General features: G+C 42.7%; 1 protein-coding gene across 1 annotated transcript in view; it reads right to left on the bottom strand.

The window, feature by feature from the left end:
* fam13c (family with sequence similarity 13 member C) overlaps positions 1-17,868 on the bottom strand; it is a 125,523-nt gene extending 107,655 nt beyond the window's left edge. Inside the window, exon 1 of the mRNA XM_063071581.1 lies at positions 17,830-17,868. Within this exon, the coding sequence (XP_062927651.1) occupies positions 17,830-17,853 (24 nt within the window). The 5' untranslated portion in view covers positions 17,854-17,868. The remainder of the gene's footprint in view (positions 1-17,829) is intronic.
* Between the last annotated feature and the right edge of the window lie 916 nt (positions 17,869-18,784).

Raw genomic sequence — 18,784 nt, 5'->3', positions numbered from 1 at the left:
TAATTAACAAAGTCTGCCAAATTTTCTGTCCTATGTTTTACAGCTTCCTTGTGGTAACGGAAACACCTATTATTAGAAAACACCTTACATAGCATGACAAAATACCTGGGCTCACACTTTAATTCAGAGTGGAAAGAGACATCCTGCCAGTCCATTGAGAACCAGGTAGCCCACAGTTATCTGAAAGCATAAAGCTTGCTGGATTAAGATGTGTGGAGGAGGGTTGGGGCCGGAGGATTCACAGCAAGAATACAAAGGAGTACAGTTGAACCCAAAACTTTCCTTGATGTCTTGAGTCGTCAATATCACTCCTCCCCAAGAGAAGCAAAGATCTTACCTTACAGAGGCACTCCAGTCCCTGATCCTCTCTCCACCTGGTGAGTAACCACGGCACCCAGGCCAGTGTCAAACTTGCAGCCACACTGTCAATGATGCCACTAGATCCTCATTTGGACCTACTCACGAGGTCAACCATTCAGAGCAGAGAGCTCAGCTGCTGTTCCAGAGGCTGTGTCAACTCGGATCTGTATGGATCCACAGTGAGTGAGTTCTTCAGGAGATTTCAGCTGGCAGTTATCCAGTCACTGTGGTTGGGCAGGGTTATCACTAGTGTTTCGTAGTACTGGAATTGTGCAATGCACAGAATACAATCAGAACCATTAATTACTTACCTGACATTTGACCTGTATGTACCCAATCTGTTAATTACACATTGCTGAACAAATCAGGCGGTAATGGTTAAAATGCAACAAAATGCTGAAACTTGCACATACTGAATGTATTTATATACATACATTACACTGATTTTTTTTCTCTGAAAGAAAACAACTGCTTTTGAAGGACACTGTTTACATGAAAATCTTTCATTACAACAGAACAGTGAATGTGCTGCTTGTGGTCTGTGGAGTCTTAGTTGAAAATAGAAGTGAAATGTAAAAGAGTGTTATAATCACCATGCTCGCTTCTCACTACTGCCATCAGGAAGGTGGTACAGGAGCCTCAGGACCAACACCACCAGGTTCAGGAACAGTGATTACCCCTCAACCATCTGGTTCTTGAACCAGAGGGGATAACCTCACTCAATTTCACTCGCCCCATCACTGAACTGTTCCCACAACCTATGAACTCACTTTCAGAACTCTTCATCTCATGTTCTCAATTCTTATTTACTTTTTCTTATTATTTCCTTTTTTTCCTTCTCTTTTTGTTTGTATTTGCATAGTTTGTTGGGTTTATTTTTGAAGAATTGGTTGCTGTCCATTCCGTTGAGTGCGGTCCTGTTGATTCGACTGAGTTTCTGGTCTTTACTGTGATTGCCCACAAGAAAATGAATCTCAGGGTGGCATACCTGTAAGTTGATAATAAATTGATTTTGAACAATGATTTTCTTGAACTGATGTGGGCTGTTTTAACAAAGCACAGAGGAGAACAGTAAACTGATACGAATACCTTAGCAATGAGATGACCGTGAAGACTCATTAGTTCTCAGCAGCTTGTCCCATCACTCTCACGGATACAACTTCAGTGAGGGAATGAGAGTGTCTCCCAGCCCTTTGACTGACAAGTCTATTTTCTCATCTTGTTCTCCTGATGTTACTGATAACACTACGGTACAGAAATAGGCTCTTTGGCCCATCCAGTCCATGCTGAACTATTAATCTACCGGATCCCATCAACCTTTCCTCATGTGTAGAAATGGGTACTTGATAGTATTCATGAATATAGTGGATAGAAAGGCCCTTTTCTGTACTGTATGATTCTGACTCCAAACTGGAGAGTCACTAAGCGGTTGGAATTAAGAGGCGGATATCTTGAGGAGTTAAGTGCTGGAGATGATCAGAGGTAGCTGGTCACTGAGGGGTTTGCTGGGTGGGTGGTGGTCTACAGTTCTAAAATTAACCTGCTGCTTAATCATGAACCAGCTGGGCCAGCAAGCACAGGAGAGATGGGTGGACAGGACATGGCCAAGTCAGAACATGAACAGTAAGAGCATTGGACTTCGAGGATGGAATGTGGGGGCTTAGCTACGAGTCTATTGGGAAAGTTAGGTCCTTTAGCGATAGCAAAAGTATTGTTGAAGGTTCAGTACAGATATGCGGAGGCAGGGGAAGAGCAAAGAAATACTACAGAGGCAGAAGAACTCAAGACCGCAGACATATCCACATGCTTTGAACCAACTCAAAGTAATAAACTCTTAAAGGAGAAGGATTGCGACCTTGTCGTGATGGAGAGATTCGTGAGTTCCTGAGATCCCAAGAGCAATGCTGTCTGGAGCTTGGCTCCTGATAGGATCACCTATGGCGTGAAGGTAAGGGGGTAGACTCCAGACCAATCCAATCAGGACCTCAACAACAGAGCTGGCACTGTCATCACAGGCTTGAAAATGACGGCAGTGTTAATAATGTGTTATGATATGTCTACCTTGGTAAACAGACCATCAGAAACAACCTGGTGAGTGAATCTTATCGAGCAATTTGAATATGAATGCAGCATGGCTTTACACAATACATTTTAAAATGAAAAAAATACAGATGAGCTCCACTTGCCTAACAAAAGGTGACCTTCAAATCCAAAACTAGATGCTCTTCCATATCATTTTTTTTAATAACACAGCCTCCTATTAGAAGCAGTTGAAGATAAGCTATTACAGGGAAGTAGAGATTGCTTTATATTTAAGGATGTAATCTCTACAGTGCAGCTATTAATTTACCACATATGATCGTCAATTAGTACCTTCTTGTGTTGACACAAGCTAATCGCTATTCAGAACAGTAACATGCCAAGATTATTTGGTTACAGACACCCGACCAGAAAACAGGTCTTGCTGAGATTTAGCTCAGAGTGAAAATGTGTTTCTTGATGTACAAAATGATGGATTCCAAACAAATCAAGGATCTTCAACAGAGAAATTAAATCTCTCTTTGATTCTGCATTTTTAAAAGAGATATCGTGGAAAACCTAATTGTACTAACTCCAACAAAAACTGAAACATATCTGCACTTGATCCTGCTGAAGGTATCTTCTGCTGTAACTAGAGAACTATCATTAAAAGATTAGAAAATGCAATAATGACATTTCAGGCCTCCATATCTAAACTGTCCCGAATACCAAAATACCCTGAAGTTGTAGTGTTGTAGTTTCCATTCCCTTGTATATTACCAGTGCTAATCATTTAATGAGCAAAGGTGTGGTACTGATAGTTATCCAGATTAATTACATTTAATTATGGTTGTGATAGACCTCTGTGTTTAGGAACATTGACATGGTGAATGCTTAGGAGTGTTGGGAGGGCCAAACACATGCACATATGAATACCATTGAACGTTATCATGCACATAACCATCTCATATTGATGAATGCTGTAATCTGAGTGAGTCTAATAAACCTTCAATGAATGTAGGGTGGCCCTCGTTAGCCTCTCACGTGAAATTCTAATACTCTCCCACATTAGGACTTCAAACTTTTCATACAGGAGAGATTTGTAATTTGCAGTTGTCATAAGGCACAGGAGCAGAATTGGGCCACTCAGCCCATCGCGTCTGCTCTGCCATTCCATCATGGCTGATTTATTATTCACCTCAACCCATTCTCCTGCTTTTTAACATGAAAGATCGTGAAAGACCATTGCTAGTGCCTCCGCAAACTCTTCAGCAACCTCTTTCAGAACCCTGGGGTGTAGTCCGTTTGATCCAGATGACTTGTCCAATTTCAGAGCTTTCAGTTTTCCAAGCAACTGCATTCATTTCTGCCCCCTGACACTCTCGAGATTTGAAATACTGCTAGTGTCTTCCAGAGTGAAGACTGATGCAAAATACTTATTCAAGTTGTCTGCCATTTCTCTGTCCCCCAATACTACTTCTCCAGTGTCATTTTTCAGTGGTCCAGTATCTACTCTTAGCTTTCTTTTACTCTTTATATATCTGAAAAAACTTTTGGTATCCTCTTTGATACGATTAGTTAGCTTACCTTCATATTTCACCTCTTCCCCCCTTGTGCCTTTAGTTCCCTTCTGTTGGTTTTTAAAACTTCCCACTAACTTTGGCACTATTATATGCCCTCTCTTTTGCTTTTTTGTTGTCTTTGACTTCCCTTGTTCGACACAGTTGTGTCATCCTGCTTTGAGAATACTATTACTTACTTGGGATGAATCTATTCTGTATCTTCCAAGTTGCTCCCAGAAACTCAAGCCATTGCTGCTCTGCCATCATCTCTGTTCGTGTCCCCTTCCAATCAACTTTGGCCAGCTCCTCTCTCATGCCTCTAATTTCCTTTACTCCATTTAATACTGCTGCTTTTGACTTTATCTTCTCCTTCTCAAATTGCAGGGTGAGTTCCATCATATTAAAATCACTGTCTCCTAAGGGTTCCTTTAGCTTGAGCACCCTAAACATATCCAGTTCATTACACAACATCCAATCCCGAATCGCTGACCCCCTAATGAACTCAACCACAAGCTGCTCCAAAAAGCCATCTTGTAGGCATTCTACAAATGCAATCTATTGGGATCTACACTAATTTGATTTTCCCAGTCTATCTGCATATTGAAATCCCCCATAACCTACTTTATCATGCACTTCCAAATACCCCAAAACCTCATCCTTAATAATGGATTCTAATGTCTTCTCAACCACTGAAATAAAGCAAACTGACTTTAAATTTAATTTCTTCTGCCTCCTTCCTTTCTTGAAGAGTGGAGTGACATTTGCAATTTACCAGACCTTTAGAACCATTCTAGAAACTAGTGATTCTTGAAAAATCATTACTAATGCCTCTACAATCTCTTCAGCTACCTCTTTCAGAATCTTGGGGTGTAGTCCAGCTGGTCTTGGTGACTAATCTATCATCAGACCTTGCAGCTTCCAAGCATCCTCTAGGTAGCAACAGCAAATACACTCACTTCCACGCCCCCCCCCCGACACTCTTGAATTTCTGACATACTGCTAGTATTCTCAATAGTGAAGATTGATGCAAGATACTTAAATGCACTCCTAATTTCTTTGTCCCCCATTACTACCTCTCCAGTGTCCCTTCCCAACGGTCCAGTCTCCACTCTTGCCACTCTTTATACATCTGAAGGAACTTTTATTTTATTTATTTTGCGATATATTGCACGGAGTAGCCCCTTCTGACCCCTTAAGCAGTGTCACCTCAGCAAACCCTGACACCCAGAATGAACCCTAACCTAATCACGGGATAATTTACAGTGACCAATTAACCTGCCCGTACGTCTCTGGACAGCAGGAGGAAACAGGATCCTCCGGGGAAAAACCGCGCATTCCATGGGAAGGACCTACAGACTTACTACAGAGGATGCCGGGATTGAATTCCGAACTCCGATGTCGAGCTGCAGTAGCATCAATTACTACACTACCGCCTCACTCTTTTTTAGATTAGGTTAGATTAGATTCAACTTTATTGTCATTGTGCCGAGTACAGATACAAAGCCAATGAAATGCAGTTAGCATCTGACCAGAAATGCAAAGAATAGTGTTATTTACAAAATAACTGCAAATAAAAAGTAAGTGCTACAGCACACAAATATAGAAGTGCTGAGACAGTACAATATGGGTGCAATACTGCTTAGTGCTGTGATGTGAGGTTCAGCAGGGTCACAGCCTCAGGGAAGAAGCTCTTCCTGTGCCTGCTTGTGCGGGAGCGGAGGCTCCTGTAGCGCCTACCGGATGGGAGGAGAGTGAAAAGTCCATGGTTAGGGTGAGGTGCATCTTTGATAATGCTTTTCGCCCTGCCCAGGCAGCGTTTATGGTAGATGTTCTCAATGGTGGGCAATTGGGTGCCGATAATCCACTGGGCAATTTTCGCCACACGCTAGCGTGCTTTGCGGTCTGATACGGGACAATTGCCATACCACACTGAGATGCAGTTGGTGAGTATGCTCTCAATGGTACAGCGGTAAAAATCCATCAGTATCCTGCGACAGAGGTGAGCTTTCTTGATGCTCCACAGGAAATAAAGGCGCTGTTGTATCTTTTTGATCAGGATGGAGGAGTTCAGGGACCAGGTGAGATCCTTGGAAATGTGGACACCAAGGAATTTGAAGCTTGATACACACTCCACTACAGCTCTGTTGATGTAGATGGGGACGTGAGTGTGGCTCCTAGCATGCCTGAAGTCCACAATGATCTCCTTGGTCTTCTGGGTGTTAAGGGCCTGGGTGTTGTCGACACACCACGTGGCCAGGTACTGGACCTCATCCCCATAGGCCATCTCGTCATCCCCTCTGATCAGACCAACCACCGTGGTGTCGTCTGCGAACTTGATTATGGAGTTAGAAACATGTACAGGAACGCAGTCATAGGTGAAAAGGGAGTACGGAAGAGGGCTCAGCACACAGCCTTGAGGCACGCCGGTGTTCAGGGTGAGAGTGGAGGAGGAGAGGTTGTTGAACTTAACTGATTGGGGTCTGTTAGTCAGAAAGTTCAGGGTCCATTTGCAGAGGGATAAGCTGATACCAAGCTGGTGAAGTTTGGTGATCAGCTTGGAAGGGACCACAGTATTGAATGCTGAACTAAAGTCAATGAACAGCATTCTGACGCAAGAGTTGGGGCTGTCCAGGTGGGTCAGGGCAGAGTGAAGTGCTGTGGAGATGGTGTCCTCTGTTGACCTGTTGGTGCCATAGGCAAATTGAAGAGGGTCCAGGATAGTGGGCAGACAGGACTTCAGATGTGATAGAACCAGTCTCTCGAAGCACTTTGCAATGATGGGGGTGAGTGCAACTGGTCCTCTATTGGTCCTCTATTATTGGCCAGCTTACCTTCATATTTAATCTTATCTCTCCTTATGGATTTTTGATTGCCTCCTGTTCATTTTTAGAAGTTTCCCTATATCTCTCTCACACACACACAAATTCTATCATATTATGATCACTGTCTTCTAAGGGTTCCTTTACCTTAAACTCCATAATCAAATCCAGTTCATTATGCAACACCTAATCCATAACTGCCTTTCCCTACTGAGCTCAACCATAAGCAGCTCTAAAAAGCCATCTTGCAAGTAAGTATTCTACAAATTGGGATCCAGCACCAACCTGATATTCCCAATTTACTTGCACATTGAAATCCTCCATCACTATTGTAACATTGTCCTTATTAAATGCCTTTTCTATTTCCTATTGAAATTTATATCCCACATTCTGGCTACTTTTGGGGGTCTGTATACATCTCCCATCAGGGTCTTTTTACCCTTGCAATTTTTTAACTCTACCTAAAAGATTCTACATCTTCCGATCCTAAATCACTACTTTCTAAGGATTTGATTTAATTTTTATTTAATCAGAGAGCCACTCCACACTCTCTGCCTACCTGCCTATCCTTTTGATACAAGTGGTATCCTTCGACATTAAGCTCCCAACAATGATCTTCTTTGACCTACAACTAAGTGATATGCTCAACGTCGTACCTGACAATCTTTAACTGTGCTACAAGATCATCTACCTATTCTGTATCCTGTATGCAATCAAATATAACGCCTTCAGTCCTGTATTCATCACCCTTTTCAATTTTGCCCCTTCATTACTCTTCATCTCATCCCACCAACTGCAGTTTTGCCCTGTCCTTCCTCACAGTCTCACTACACACTGCATTGACTTGTAAACCAACAGCTCCATCCTCAGCCCTTTCACTCCATGCCCCTCCACGACAGTTCTAGCAAACCTGACTGCAAGGATATTGGTCCCCCCCGTTCATGTGTAACCCATCCTTTTTGTACACATCACACCTCTCCTGGAAGACGTCCCAATGACCCAGAAATCTGAAACCCTGACCACTGCATCACTTCCTCGGCCATTCATTCATCTGTACTATCATCCCATTCCTGCCCTGATTAGCATGTGGTACTGGGAGTGATCCAGAGATTACTACCTTGGACATCCTGCTCTGCAACCTCCTCCCTAACTCCCTGCACTCACTGCTCAGGACTTCTTCCTCCTTTCTACCCATGTCATTGGTACCAATGTGCATCAAGACCTCTGGCTGCTCTCCCTCCCTCTTTCGCAGCCACAGAATCTCCTGTCTGTCCCCTTAACTATCAAGTAACCTATTACTATCACTCTACCTGACTTTACCATTTCCTGCTGAACCTCGGAGCCAGCCACAATGCCACTGGCCTGGCTGCTGCTGCTGTGCCCCAATAGCTCATCCTCCCCAGCAGTATCCAAAGTGTTGTGATTGTTGAGGGGAATCCTACACTGACTGCTTACTAGCCCCTACTTTTCCTGGTGGTCACCCATCTACTACCTGAAGCCTGCACTCTGGATGTGACCGCCTCAGTAAAATTCTCATCTGTGAAGTTTTAAGCCTCCTAGATGGTCCTGAGTGCTTTTAGCTCCAGTTCCTTGACCTTGTCAGTCAGGAACTGAGGTTGGGTGCACTTCCTGCAGATGTACTCATCAGGGGTACTATTGGGTACCCTGAAATCCAACATCTCACGGGACGAGCATTCCACTGTCTGTATTACCATCCTGCCTACGCTTGTTATTTCTAACTTCTCAAACTAAAGTTCTAGTCTGCGCCTGTTCACACCCAAACCTGTGGGGCCAAAGCCTGACCACTCTAACACTGGCCCAATCACACAATGGCTGCTCCATTTACACCTCACTTGTTTATATTGGCCCTTGCAAAGTTACTATTAACACAAGCAATCTCCCGCTGCACAGATGCGCTGACAGACCCCACTTGCTTTTCAAAACTGGCACATAAAATCCACAAGGAACTGTCTCCAACTCACTCCACTATCTCCTCTCAGCATTAACCTGGTCAAGTCTGCCCTGTTAATTTAGGAATCTAGTATATCCTTGCACAACATCAAAATCACAACTTCGATGACTCAGAAAGAAAGTAATTGTAATTTTCCAATTTCAGAGAGAACATTTATGCCTGCATCCAGTGAGGAAGGCTGTGATTGAGTGTGGGTGGGGAGCGGAGGGTGGGAAGGAGGAGGAAAGATGATCACCAGAGGATAGTAATAAGTTTGTGAAAGATTAATCCTTTTAATGTTCAAGTCAGAAACAATATAATGACTTACAATTAATATGTCAGCAATTCTTGGCAAGGGTTCCCTGGTCTAGGAAAACTACCACATCTACCATGGTATCACAAAATGACCACATCTACCACAGCATTTACCTTGATATCGCAATATATATACTCCAATACGTATACCTTTCACAAACACAATTATTACTCTTAAAATTAGACAAAACTTCTTACAAAGCATTGTTGATAAAGTATAAAAGTTTTTATTCAAGTGATTATTCAATGGCAATTTTAAGAAAACAGTAAAATAAAACAATAGATTATCTGAAGGCGGCAGTCTGAGAGCGATTTATAAAACCAGCTGCCAACGCACACCTTTGACTAAATGTCAAGCTAATTGTCAGCACTGGGTTAATCAGTTCCACAGAGCTGGTAACTGACATCAAGCAGCAATTTATTTTTAAAACAGAAAGGTGCAAGAAATAAAATGGCAATTAATTCATCAATACATAGGTCAGAAGGAAGTATTATATGGCCTAAGGGAGGGGCGCACTTTGTACAAGAACCATGCTGTGGAATTTATTTTCACCTTATATAAACAAAAATGTGGAGAACTGTTTTGTTCAGTTAAAGAAATAATGAGCAATACACAAAATGGTGGAGGAACTCAGCAGGTCAGACAGCATCTATGAAAGTGAATAAACAATTGACATTTCAGGCCAAGACCCTTCTTCAGGACTGGGAAGATGCTAGAATAGAGAGGTGGGGGAAGGGGAAGGAGGACTAGCTGGAAAGTGATAGTGTAAGCCAGATGGGTGGGGAAGGAGAGGAAGGAATCTGATAGGAGTGGTGGATCATGGGAGAAAGGGAAGAAGGGGAGGTGATAGGCTGGTGAGAAGAGGTAAGAGGCCAGAGTGGGAAATAGAAGAGGAGGGATGGGGGTAAGGAAAACAAAATTACCAGTAGGAGAGATCGATGTTCATGCTATCAGGTTGGAAGCTACCCAGATGAAGTATGAGTTGTTGCTCCTCTACCCTCAGAGTAGCCTCATTAAGGCAAAAGTGGAGTGTCAGAGTGGGAATCAGGAGAGGAATTAAAATGCTTGGCCACCAAGAAATTCTGCTTTTGGCAGATGGAGCAGAGGTGCTCAACAAAGCAAATCCCCAAATTACGTCGAGTCGTAGCAATGTAGAGGAGGCCACGTCAAGAGCACCAGATACGATAGATGACCCCAACAGATTCACAGGTGAAGTGGTGCCACACCTGGAAGGACTGTTTGGGGCCCTGAATGAAGGTGAGGTGAATGGCCGTTGCAGCATTTCTGAAATTGGCAGGGATGTGTGTCAGTTGGGAGATGAGTAGAGGGATGAGTGGACAAGGGCTTCACAGAGGAGCGATTCCTGCAGAAAGTGGAGAGTGGGGTGAGGTAAAGATGTTGTCTGTTTAGTGGTATGATGTTGTTGAAGACGGCAGAAATTGAGGAGAGTGATCTATCATGAGGTGGTAGATGAGGACAAGAGGAACTGTACTTGTTAAGGCTACTGTGAAACTGTTGGGGTCATCTATTGTATCTGGTTCTCCCAATGTGGCATCCTCTACATCGGTGAGACCCAACATAAATTGGGGGACTACTTTAGTGAACACCTCCTCTCTATCTCTCAAAAGCAGAATTTCCCAGTGGCCAACCATTTTAATTCCTCTCCCCCATTCCCAAGCCAACATGTCAGTCTATTGCCTCCTCTTATGCCACAATGAGGACACTCAGATTGGAGGAGCAACATCTCACATTCTGTCTGGGTAACTTCCAATCTGACAGCATGAACATCAATTTCTTCTTCTGGTAGCTCTTCTCCTCTCCTCTCCCTCGTCTTCGATTCCCCACTCTGGCCTCTTATTCCTTCTCAATACCTGCCTATCACTTCCCACTGGTTCTCCTTCTTCTTCCCTTTTTCTCATGGTCCACCCTCCTCTATCGGACTCCTTCTCCAGCCCTTTTCCTTTCCCACTCACCTAGCTTCACTCATCACCTGCTAAGCTAGTCCTCCTTCCCCCAGCTCCCACTCCTTTTTATTCCGGTATCTTTCCACTTCCTATCCAACTCTGAAGAAAAGTCTCAGCCTGAAATGTCGACTGTTTATTCACTTCCATAAATGCTGCCTGATCTGCTCAGTTTCTCCAATGTTTTGTATGTATTGTTCTGGATATCCAGCATCTGCAGAATATCTTGTGTTAAAAAAATAATTATTCATTTACGATGGGGAGTGATGATGTCAAAGTTAGCCATATGTCCTATGTGAAATGGAGACACCTCTTTCTCCCTTATTAGGGAGAGAGAGAGAGCCTGTGGTATGTCGAACAAGTAGTCTTTGGGGTAACTGCAAGTCTGTGTCTTTGCTGTTGCCTTGCTCAGTGGCGGGTGCTGATGCTTTTTGTTGCTGGTGTGGGGAGGGAGAAGGGGGGGATTGTTGCTTGCTGCCGCTTACACGTGGGAGGGAGGGGAGCTGGTGGTGGGGACTTTGGGGTTCTAACACTTAAATGTCATTCATTCTTTGGGGGCACTCCTCTGTTTTCATGGAATGTTGCAAAGAAAAAGCATTTCAGGACGTATATTGCATACATTTCTCTGACATTAAATGTACCTTTGAAACCTTTGCTGTCCATCTCTTAGAGATGGTGGTGAGGTATCTTTTGAAACTTTGCAGCCCGTGCTAAAGATAACTGGAGCTCCAGTGATTAGACCCAAAGACTATGAAGGATTTGCATTAGGTTCATAAAGAGGATCGTGTAACTTGGAGGAAACCTGCAGATGCACAGTGATGATACATGGTTGGGGTCATGAGGTTGGGAGCAGTTGTTAGAATAGATGAGCTGAGTAATTGCAGTGCATTTTGCTGACAGCACAATTGTTACCATGGTACCTTATTTCTGAAGGGAGACAATGCACCTGTGCTTGCATATACTTAAGCACAAGACAAGAGACTCAACAAGGACGGTGGCACGGGCGACAAACAACTGTGCAAATTTGTCCAGGACAGAGTCAAACTTCGATTGTTGTTGGTCCTGCACAAACTTTGTTAACAATTGAAACATTTTAGCAAGTTTGGAAGTCAATCACAGCCTCCAGCCTGATCTGGTAGTCATGGCTGATTCAGGTTAATGTTTCTGGTTAATGATCATGTCAAGAAAGTTGCAAAATTCCAGTTTAACTTCCAGTTCAAGACGGCACTACCGAGCACACACGACGGCTGACTGGTAGTTTAAAAGGCAAGGAATTCTGCAAAAAACATTAGGAATAGCACCTTTTCTGAAGTAGATCGTGGTAAATTATCACCATAAACAATGAAGAGGCGAGCGAAGGCGAAGTGAACTCGAGGGATGGACCATGCTGCTACGTTGCAGAATTGACGCAGATGGAGTGAGCCATTCGGAGAGGAGACGTTGAGGCAGAGAAGTTTTGATGCCCTCGTAACTGGCCTGGGTGCAAGGTTGGATCGCTCTGGGCACCAAGCCAATTTGGAGAAATTGAGAGTGGTAGCTTTGGGCTGGTGGTAAATTCTTGGCCGGGAGAGTCGCTGGGTGGCATGTTCTAGGCCTGGAGCCTTTCGCTGCAGCGATGCCCAAGTTCCATGCTATTTGGACAACTTAAACGATATCCTGGAAAGACAGGGCATCGGGGTCAGAGCCGAGAGCCGCTTTCACTCCGTCTCTCACAATGTTCACTCCTCTCTCTCTATGGTGCTGAGGCTACGAAGACTGCCCCCAGCAGCTGTCCTCCGAGCATGCTAATATGATGGACTGATACCAAGGCTCGGGCCTACTCCAGGGTTTGGATCTAAGGACTCCTCTTGGTTTGGAATGTTGTTGTTCATTTCTATTGTTTGCGTGATGTGTTTTTTTTCCCCTTTCTCTGCACAACAGCTGTTGCTCATTTTTTTTTAAAATTGGATTCTTTCGGGTTTCTTTTCTTGTGGCTGCCACTACGCAAACAACTCTCAAAGTTGTATAATTTATGCATTCTTTGATAATAAATATCTTGAAATCTTTGAAGTTGGACCACACTGTTCAATGTGAACGAAAGGTGATTAGACCTATCTAGTCAGTGGCAGCCACATTTTGGGTACAATATTACTCATCACTCAACCTGTACATTGATGTTAAAGTCTTGTTGCTTGTCGGGCCTTCTACTAGCAAATATCTTGGAAACTCGTGACTTTCTCCTTATTCACTGAAGATCTTGGAAAATAATATTCAATGCCAAGAAATTTTATAAAATCTCTCATAAGCTCAGTTCAAAAAAATGCTCTAAGGCCAGTACCATCATCTTTCATCACTGTTAGATCTAAATATTGTGGAACACTCTAGAATTAATTTAGTTCACTTGTGGACATTTCAAATAACCAATCCCATAACCAAGGTGGCTTTATTTCATATCATTAATAAATACTCAGGCACACTGCAGTGAAATCATATTTTTACCAATTTTATGAATACAGAATAATATCCTGCTGAATCTGTTGAAGATACTAATCTTTTTTGTTAGAAAGATTCTGCATAAAATATACATATAGATTAAAACTCACGGCTTTTGTTCTCTTCGGCTTGGGAATGTGATTCTGGGTACATATCGGCCCTGACCTTGCTGTCAGGATTCTAATCCTCAAACTAGGAGCAGCACTCTTATTTAAATGGGGGTTTCACAGACAGAAGCTGAGAAGTTGTTTCCCTTCTTGGGGCAAATCTACAACCAGCCTGGGGCATGGAGAAATACCATTCCCCAAAGGCCATGTGTTTTTGAAGCTTCCGTCCCAGAAACCAGAGTATACAAGTCATCAAGTATATTCAGTGTCGATATTTGGAAGTCAGAAGATATGTTGGACTTTAATAGAAGAGCATTAAGTTTTTTTTTGCTTGCTGCTAGTCATATGGCAATCGCATTTGCAAAACTCATCTGACCTGTGTTCTATTTTTAACCTTCACAGGATTACAGGAAGATCTCTCAGGAAGCCTGGAGGCTTCCCTTTTCCCCAGTAAGAATTCCGAGCAGGAGGAAAGAGGCTGGTTAATGACCCAGCTGAACTTGGTCCCAAAGTGGATAACTTTATGTGCAAGTGGAACTTTCCAGAGTAAGTGTGGTGGGTTGTGAAATACACAGACAAAGCTGGCGCTTTAATCAGAGATCACATCTTTGTTCAACAGTATGTGGCTCAATGGCATTATTGAACATGGCAAGGTCAATTAGAAAGATATGAAGAATTAAAATGAACATTAACACTGACTTGTTAGGATTACAGTATAGGCTCCCACAGCCTACACGCAGCTGAAGCCCCCAACTGTCGTATTTGCTCCTGTCACATCCCAATTAAACCTTGTGATGCTAATCAGGCTTTCCCCTTTTACTGAAATCTATTTCTAATTTAACTAATAAATCTCATTTAATTTTATGTTCCAATGACCTGTTGGTAGATTAATTGGACGCTGCAAATTACCTCTTAGTAGAAGGTAACGATAAAAAAAATCAAAGGGGAAGTGATGGGCATGTGAAACAAATGAGCTGAAATTGTACGGGGGAGTTGGAGGGAGATGAATGAGTTGAATCAGATTCTGGACTATGGTTTTCCTTTTTATTGTTACAAGTCCCATTCCAGTGACAAGCAAAATCCAGACCGAATCACTTTTGATGTTAAAGTACTCCTGCACCATTAGAAATCTTTGAGGTGAAGCATTAAACTGAGAGCCTATTAATTACAATTCCTGGATTCGATACATCCCTTAGTGCTACTCGGAAGAGCAGCTGGAGACTATTCCCCAGCATGCTGGCCAATATTCATCTTTCACTCACTAAATAATCAACATGTTGTTGCACTGCTGTTTGACAATAGTTATGTATAAATAGGCTGTTAGAATGATCTCATCATAAACAGAAACTACACTTCAAAAACAGTTGTTTGCATCATGAAAATAATTATCTATACTTTTTGCAGTTTTAAACTTCATGATACCGGAAGCTTTAATAAAATATCTGGTTACGTCCAATCCATTAATTATTAAACATACAGTAGTAGTTAAAGCCATCTTGCTAACCTTAAAGTAATAACAGTTGGCTCAGGAAAGAGTCATACATTTCAAAAATCTTACATCTAACCATCATCATTGTCAAGGAGTTGACAAATTGGAAATACCAGTTTTTAGCTGAACTTTTGTGGTTCTGATGCATTATATGGTCGAAATATCAGCCTGCATTCTGGGAAAAAAAAAGCTTGATCAAAAGTCTGAGCAAAAGTACCTTTCAGTGTTCGAGAGCATTACTTGTGGCTCTTTCAGTGGCGAGTCAAGATTAACCTTTAACACCTCCACTTTGATTACTGTGCTGTATGGCTAATGATGAATATACACTTGATGAAGTGAACACCTTTCACTTGTTCTTCAAATGGACAATAGCTCAACACACAAAATTCTTCCAAAGCAAGATTTTCAATGACTAGTTTTCACCTTGAAGCTATGTTACATAGAGACAAGCTGCACTCTTGGTCCTCATTGAGACCGGTACCCATAACTGAGATCTTATTTAGAGATATGCATGGTAACAAGCCCTTCCATCCCAGCGAGCCCGTGCCATCCCATTACACCCACGTGACCAATTAATCTACTAACCTGTACAGCTTCAGAATGTGGGGGGAAATTGGAGCACTCAGAGAAAACCCACAGGGTTAGGGAGAGAACGTACAAACTTCTTACACACAGTGGTGGATTTGAACCTGGGTTGCTACCAATAATAGCTTTACGCTAACCACTATGCTACTGTGCACCCCGAATCTGTTTCTTCTTTGTTTTTTTTATTGCTCCAATCCTATTCTTTTTTGTATGACTTAAGCTGTTAATTTATAATTTTAATGTGAATGATGTGCACCTGTGATGATGCTACAAGTTTGTCATTGCCGACATGCACTTGTGCAAATACCGTTTGACTCAACCTTGACATTCTACAAACTCAGATATGGTCTGGCACATTAACCTTCTGCAAACTCAAATAGTCCCACATGTACTTCAATTTCATTGCATACAGGGTCACAGTCCTTCTCGGCTTTCGAACCATTGCCGACTTGTGCTGATCTCTGCCGCATCTCTGTTTCCTGCTGCATTTAGGTGGTCCCCCAAGCTCCGGAGTCAAGGAAGGATATCATCGACTCATCCCTTCAGACTAGTATGGCACAAGGATTTGCCTGGGCCTAGCATGTTCAAAGCGCAGGCCATTGTAGGCTACTTGTGCCCATTGAGAGACCTACCCAGCAACGTCCAGACAGGAGGTCTGGAAGGTCTCCATGGCCTTCCCGCACAAACGAATGGCCTTCTGGAATGGAAGGCAAAGGGCATAAATAGGAAAACCGTGAAAGGTGGGTTAGGGGTTGAAAATATTGCAAATGGCTGTATGAGTGGCTGAAAAAGAACCTGCTTTGTGGATTGAAAATTTGTTTCCAGCAATGTTGCCACAATGAAGATGGCATTAAAAGTCCATGGAGTGGGGAGGTAAGGCATGCAGTGATATAGGTGAGGCTAGATTCGCATAACCTATTGAACCTGATGCCAAATTAATACAGCTCCAAAGGAAGAAGGAAGATCTAAGAGATGTATTCACGCCAAGACATCAGTGCAAGGTAACAAATGACATTTCAACTTGACTTAGGAGCAACCTGTAATATCCTCTTGAAGCAATCTATCAATCTTGAGATGGTGCAGTCACAACGAAGTCATATGCTATCAATGTACAACACAAGTGAACAGAAGCCTCCTTAGAGTCACTTCTCATCCACGGTGATTTCAAGCAGTCAAGAGAACCATTATGCAAATGTCTTTGTAATATAGTATTTCAAAGTTATTAGTATAGCAGATGAGACTCAAAAGAATATCATAACAAATTCCTGAAGGTCACTTTAACACTTGCTGTCACGGCTCACAGGTGAACTTGCAGAGACACTCTTCATGGAACAGGGAAAGCAGAAATTCATCAAGTCCAGAAAGACAGCTATAGCTGATGTAAAGCTGAAGGGCCAGATACCAAGTGTATCCAGTCCCTCAGCTCAATAAGTATGGAATTACCCCTGGGCTTAATGAGACAACCAGGGACGAAAAGGGAGATCACAACATTTTCTTTACAACGAAACTGCCAGTTAGTTGTCATTGTGAAGTGGCCTGTGCTTTAAGGAACGTAACATATGTTATTTATGCAATATCATGTTGACACTTTTCTAAGAACTGCACCATGTGACCAAGTAATCACTGTATATAATATTACATCATTGTTTAGGATGAGATATTTCACAGAGTGCCTGTGGCTACAGAAAACTGCTTTCATCTGTGGTATGAGGCACGACACAGGAATGCCCCTTTGTGTCATTGAAGCACACTTATATAGCACCTTTGTTTAGTTTAGATAAAAATATCAGCTCTGCTTCAGTGTCTCAGTGAAGAAGAAAAGCACTGAGATGCTTTCAGCTGCTAAAATAATTGAACATGTTACGTTTGCCTTGTGCCTGTGGTAGATACACTGACACATTTAACTTTTGCAATTGGGCAGGTCCGAACCTCGCCTTGGTGTCCCAGCAGCAGCCCTGTATGAAGTGGAATACTGCGGGCAGTGTCATTGTCACACACAGCAGAAAGTAAGGCCTCTTCAAGTTTCCTCACAAATTCTACCCACAAATGCCCTTTCCACTGTTTCTGTATCGAAGTAGTTAGACATTACAATTATTTATACCTTACAAGTGTTAAACTTGCTTATAACGATATTAAACATGCAAATTAACCAAAGACATAACCCAAATAAATGTACAGAAAACTTAACTTTTCCTACAAGTTTGGTGGACATCAGCAATCCTATAAACATCAATTGCATCTAGCTGTTCAGCTATGTTACCGAGCGCCCGGCTCCAGCGGCAGACAGAGGATGGTGCACGTGAACACGAGTCCAGAATAGACTGGTCTCAGCACGACTGCCAAGCAGCAAATCATAAACACAAGAGACTCTGCAGACCCTGAAAATCCAGAGCGACGTAGCTGAGGGTTACAGCAAACCAGCCGTTTTGTGAGAACGATCCAGCACGATCCTGAGCTACAAGAACTCCAACAACATATTTTGGTTCTTACAGTATCAGTTTTTAGATAGTGATGGAAAGGGATATGGTAGGATTATGGCATAGCGTACTAATCTGGAGCAAGGTTAATTTGGGAGTGGAGGGGGTGGTTTAAGCAAGATCTCGGAGGTTGATTGGGTGAACCTGTTTACAGAAAGGAATAAATGGCAAGTGGGAGGCTTTTAAGTGAATGATATCAAAGGTCCAGTGTTGAGAATATCCTGTTAAGGTAAAGGGCAAACCTGGCAAGCTTAGGGAACCACAGCTGACAGGAGATATTGAAGCTCTGGTCAAGAGAATGAAGCCTATGCTGGGTTTAGGAGGTCAGGGACAACTGAATACCTTGATGGACTATAGAAACCAATTAAGAATGTTCTTAAAAGAGGAAAATCAGGAGGGCAAAGAGATGGTATGAGATAGATCTGGCAGGTAAAATTAAGAAAAATCCCAAGAGGTTCTAGAGCTACATTAAGAGTAAAAAGAATAGCTATGGAGAGAGTAGATCCCCTCAGGGATTAGCAGGGTGGCCTACATCTTGAACCACAGGAGATGGGTGGGATTTTTAGTGAATATTTCTCCTCTGTATTTCAAAGGAGAAATCATGGTTGCTTAAGAGGTAAGGGAAACAAGTGGGTGTGTTTTGGTGGTCATTCGTATTACCATGGA

Source organism: Mobula hypostoma, chromosome 19, assembly GCF_963921235.1.
Source record: "Mobula hypostoma chromosome 19, sMobHyp1.1, whole genome shotgun sequence".
Classification (NCBI taxonomy): Eukaryota; Metazoa; Chordata; class Chondrichthyes; order Myliobatiformes; family Myliobatidae; genus Mobula; species Mobula hypostoma.
Note: the sequence above shows the minus strand (reverse complement) of the source record. Positions and strands in the feature narration are given on the sequence as shown.